At 49.1% G+C, this 5,032-nt stretch overlaps 1 protein-coding gene across 1 annotated transcript; it reads left to right on the top strand.

Annotated features, from left to right (window-relative positions):
* Window positions 1-3,317: 3,317 nt before the first annotated feature.
* On the top strand, window positions 3,318-4,687 carry LOC123398896 (mitochondrial uncoupling protein 5-like). The gene has a single exon (XM_045093342.1). It carries the CDS (start codon window positions 3,505-3,507, stop codon window positions 4,474-4,476), a length of 972 nt encoding a protein of 323 aa, XP_044949277.1. The 5' UTR covers window positions 3,318-3,504; the 3' UTR covers window positions 4,477-4,687.
* The last annotated feature ends 345 nt before the right edge of the window (window positions 4,688-5,032 follow it).

Genomic DNA, 5,032 nt, shown 5'->3' with positions numbered 1-5,032 from the left:
CCCTTAGATGATATTGATATGTGTAACCTGTTCAGTGGGTTACCGCTATGCCTTGTGATGCATGTCGCACGCAAATTTTATCATGTTATTGCACTATGGAAAAATCTGCTTTCCGCAAAAATAGTCCATCAGTGTTATATCATGTTCCATTATTGCCTTGTTCCACAACATGGGTTGCTTGCGAGTACATTCAAAGTACTCATTATCTTGCCATTGGTTATTTCATTGACTAGGTAAGAGAGAACATGAGATGGTGAAGAGTAACTTGGTGATGTTCCTACGAGCTAGGACGCTTCCCAGTCAGAATGCGTGTAGGTTAAGGGTGATGGCATGGGTTTACGCTTTCAATCAACATTCCCGTTGTTAATCGAGTTTGGTGTGTTGGCCTTCGAGGCCTACCTATGTAACACTTGACCTCAATGGTCCTTATTTGTATCACACTGTATGTATGGATGTAAGACTCTTGTTATTCAGTTTGTGTGTGTTTAGTGAGCATTGATCTCTGGGATCAGTGAGCACGTACATTCGGTGATCACGACTTATAAGTCGGGGTCACCACACTAGGCCATGCATATCAACCCGCGTTGGATCTCTCATGCGCGAGGACGAAAGGAGGCCCCACCGGGGAGAACCATGGTTATATTCTATAGACATTGTCTGTCTATTCATGTTGCATTGATTGCGTCGAAGCCACTGAGTGACAAGATAGGCTCAAGGTGAAAGAAAAGGTTAGCGGGTACCAATAAGCTTGCAGACACAAAGTCGAAGAAGAGGTAATCAACATATTTCTAATGGACATACATGACTCCATTTTATTAAAAGCCTAACGAAAGCGTGTCAAACTGTATGCAGGTCTGCAGCAAAAGAGATGTTCCATGCAAAAACCACCCACGAAAGTGGAGCTACTACAAAGGAAAAGTAGCCCACCTCTCAAATATACTTCTATCAAACCGTGGTACCATGCACCTTATGTTCTGAAATATGAACCAAGATGCACATAAGCATGTATGCACATTGAACTATGTAGGTCGTGTTAGTACCTTTTGTTGCACTAGCGTGCCGTGAGCATTAAGGATGTTGTTTACATCGTGAGAGTCCTCTCGAATATACTTCTATCAAATAGTTGTACCATGCACCTTCTGTTCTGTAAATATGAACCAAGATGCAAATATGCATCTATGCCTGTGGAACTATGTTGGCGTGAGCGTGCAGTGAGCACTAAGCATGTTGTTTGCATCGTGAGAGTGTATTTTTCTACGCAACCTCATCACCCTCAAACCTGTTGCACCCCTTCTCTTATTTTGAAATAAAACAACAAAAATGCACACACATGCTTCACACGCGGCGCCTCTGCGTGCTAGTCCTAAAGTAGCTAAAGAAAAGATACAAAAATTACAGTCGTCTATTTACTCCCCTAAACTAGGTGCTCTCTAGCTTATAAGTCAAACACCAAATGCCAAAGTTAGGCCCAACCAAAATAGGCTAGACCAATGACTCCAAAAGCTCTTTCGATTTCCCTCATCACCTATGATTCTTTCTTCTCATTTCTGTTTTTTTGGTAAGCGTCACCTCCTATTCAAGATATTGTTGAGATCTCCAGGCATAAATGTTTTTATCTGTCTCCTTCACAATTGTTGAACACCCAACATGTAGTGTTGGGATATCCATCATGGATAGTTGTCCATGACATTAATCCATCTATACCGGGGGTGTGTGTATGTGTGTGACCACTCATGTTGTCCACTCTCATGTGGGGGAGTATGAGGAGGATCGTTGGCCACGAATCCTCCTCATACTTCTTGGATCTAGAGCACGACATTCCCGAGAAGAAATGAAGCCATTGACAAACCCCCGCACCCGAGCCTTCTTGCACAAAACAATCTGCAGAAGTCGTGTCCTAAACGGATCTAAACCGAAACGACGACTAAATCCTATACAACATCTCTCGGCTCCTCGATGACGTGGGAGGAGATGCCGCCATGATGTGGGTGGAACCGGTGAACAAAATCCTTACGTGCGCCCTCCATCGCCGCCTTAAAGGCCACACGGGGAAAACCTTGCTCCGTCGTCCCAAACGAATGGGAGAGAGACATATTCGTGTCCCCTCGACAACATTGAACGACGCCGATGAGGTGGAGGCCCAGAAAGCTTTATTCTCTATGGCGACGTCGTCATCGACCGACCATCGTCGCCCAATATACCTATCCTACCACTATCTACACGCCGGACGAGTGGATCCGGGGATCCCCCTCTCTCCCGCCGCCGTAGGGCGACGAGAGGAGAAAAGGAGAGCTCGCGGCCTTGCCGGCGGTGGACAAGGAAGACTTTTCCGCCCCCTTTCGCCTCTGTGTTGGAGAAATGAACCATTAGTGAGATGTGGAAGTGGCAATTGGCATGGCACAAAAATGCTATCGCACTACCAATCACCAACACAACACATCACATGAAATCACCAAAGGAATGGAAGGGAGCTCCTATGCAGCGCTGCAAGCGCCCACTAACGATCCAGCGCGTGCAGAGTTACTCGCATGGGCCGGCCCACCAGCGTGTTGCCCATTTTTTTATGTGTTTTTTCTGTTGATCCAGTAGGAAAAAACGTCTAGATTTTCAATTTGTTATGAAAATAAAAATATGAAATCAAAAAAGGTTTTCAGATTTTAAAAAAAGGCTCATTCATTTTTAAAGTTCATATCTTTAAAAGGGTTCATCAATTTTGAAAAAAGTTCATAAATTTGAAAAAGGTAATTGAAATAAAAAAAAATCATTCAATTTGTAAAAAGTTCATTAAATTTGGAAATAGTTCATAGAAATTCGATAAAAGTTTGTTTATTTTTAAAAAAAGTTCATTGAACTAAAAAAATCATAAATCTTAAAAAAGTTCATCAATTTTGATAAAAATTCGTCCATTTTCAAAAGTATGTTAATGAAATTTCAAAAAATATCATTGATATTCAAAAAACTTCATAGAATTTTAAAATTTTAGAAAACATTCGTCGATTTTCAGACCAAAGTTCATCAATCTTACAAAATATTCATGGATTGTTTTAAAAAAATTATCTATATTTAAAAAAGTTCATAGAATTAAAAAAAACGTCAACCGACGTCTAGATGGGCCGGCCCATCTATAAACGCCACAGAAGCCAGTTAACAAAAATACACGTTAACTGACGGCTGTGGCGTCAAATAGGAAATGGCAGAATGGAAGGGAAGGCGCTGGGCTGGCCACGCTCATGTGGGCCAGCGGGAACTAGGGTTTGCAGTTTCCAGCCAGGTTCAACCAACTTCCTTCGAATCTACCTACGGCAAAGCCCACAAGTCCTTCCTAGGTTGCGAGACCCAGCCCGGCACCCTCCCCACTGCCCGCCTCCCCTCCCCTCCCCTCCCCCGGCCGTCCATTACCTCGGCCGCCTCCACCTCCGCCTCCGCCTCCCCACGAGCGCTGGGGCTTCCAGATTCCTAGCCACACATGACCCTCCGCACCGACGAAACACCAGAGACGGAGACATGGGGCTGAAGGGGTTCGTCGAGGGCGGCGCCGCCTCCGTCGTCGCCGGCTGCTCGACGCACCCGCTCGACCTCATCAAGGTCCGCATGCAGCTACAGGGCGAGGCGGCCCGGATCCCAGCCCCGGCCATGCGCTTCGCCCTCGTGTTCCCCCCCGGCGTGCAGCACCACCACCACCACGACCACCTCCTGCAGCCTCCGCGCAAGCCCGGGCCCATCGCCATCGGCGCGCAGATCTTGCGCGCGGAGGGCCCCGCAGGGCTGCTCTCCGGGGTGTCGGCAACCGTGCTGCGGCAGGCGGTCTACTCCTCGACCTCCATGGGGCTCTACGACACGATCAAGAGGAGGTGGGAGCGGGAATCCGGCGGCGCCGCCCTGCCGCTGCACCGGAAGATCGCGGCCGGGCTCGTCGCCGGCGGCGTCGGCGCGACAGTGGGTAACCCGGCCGACGTGGCCATGGTGCGGATGCAGGCGGACGGGCGGCTCCCCGCGGCCGAGCGGCGGAACTACCGAAGCGTCGCTCATGCCATCACCCGGATCGCGCGCGACGAGGGCGTGCGCAGGCTCTGGCGCGGGTCCTCTCTCACGGTCAACCGCGCCATGATCGTGACGGCGTCGCAGCTGGCCACCTACGACCAGGCCAAGGAGGCAATCCTTTCCCGGCGCGGCCCGGGCGGCGACGGGCTGGCGACGCACGTGGCGGCCAGCTTCACGGCCGGCCTGGTGGCCGCGGCGGCGTCCAGCCCCGTGGACGTGGTCAAGACGAGGGTCATGAACATGAAGGTGGAGCCCGGCGCCCCGCCGCCGTACGCCGGCGCGATCGACTGCGCCATCAAGACGGTGCGGTCGGAGGGCGCGCTGGCGCTGTACAAGGGCTTCATTCCGACGGTGACGCGACAGGGACCCTTCACCGTCGTGCTCTTCGTCACGCTGGAGCAGGTCCGGAAGCTGCTCAAGGACTTCAACTTCTGAGAGACCCAGGAAGACGGCATGGCCATCGCCAATCTGGCCCAGGATTGTAGCGTACCCCATTGGTAAAAACTATGATCACCTCCTCTCCCATCGATCGCAAGCTGCAGCTCCACACCGTTCTCTGCGCCTGCACGGATTTGATAAATTATGGTGGGAATTTTGATGTGTGCTACTTTCTGATCATTTACTGGGGAATTTTGATGTGTGCTAATTTCTGATCAGTTAGTGGGGAATTTTGATCTATGCCACCTACTTTGTCTTGGTCAGTTCCTCATATAACACATATCAGTAGACTATATGATCCATGGGTGTTCTAGACCCGAATTCAGTTCAAGCTTACCAATTTTAACTGCGTTGATATTTATTTTAGACCTCTGCCAGAAAGCAGAATGCTGGAATTAAACTTGCATAGGCAAATAGAGACAAAAAAGGGTAGAAAATGACAAATCAGGAAACTTAGCATTTGAATAGGACCAGCTGTTTTTCTTGCACAAGAGGTAACAGTATAGGACCAGCTGTTACCAAGTTACCGTTACCGTTGCTTGTAGTTCAAGAC

Source organism: Hordeum vulgare, chromosome 5H (genome assembly GCF_904849725.1).
Source record: "Hordeum vulgare subsp. vulgare chromosome 5H, MorexV3_pseudomolecules_assembly, whole genome shotgun sequence".
NCBI classification, from domain to species: domain Eukaryota; kingdom Viridiplantae; phylum Streptophyta; class Magnoliopsida; order Poales; family Poaceae; genus Hordeum; species Hordeum vulgare.
Note: the sequence above shows the minus strand (reverse complement) of the source record. Positions and strands in the feature narration are given on the sequence as shown.

Coding starts and splice junctions, on each gene's coding strand:
- LOC123398896 (XM_045093342.1), top strand. CDS start 3,505: ATGGGGCTGAAGGGGTTCGTCGAGGGCGGCGCCGCCTCCGTCGTCGCC.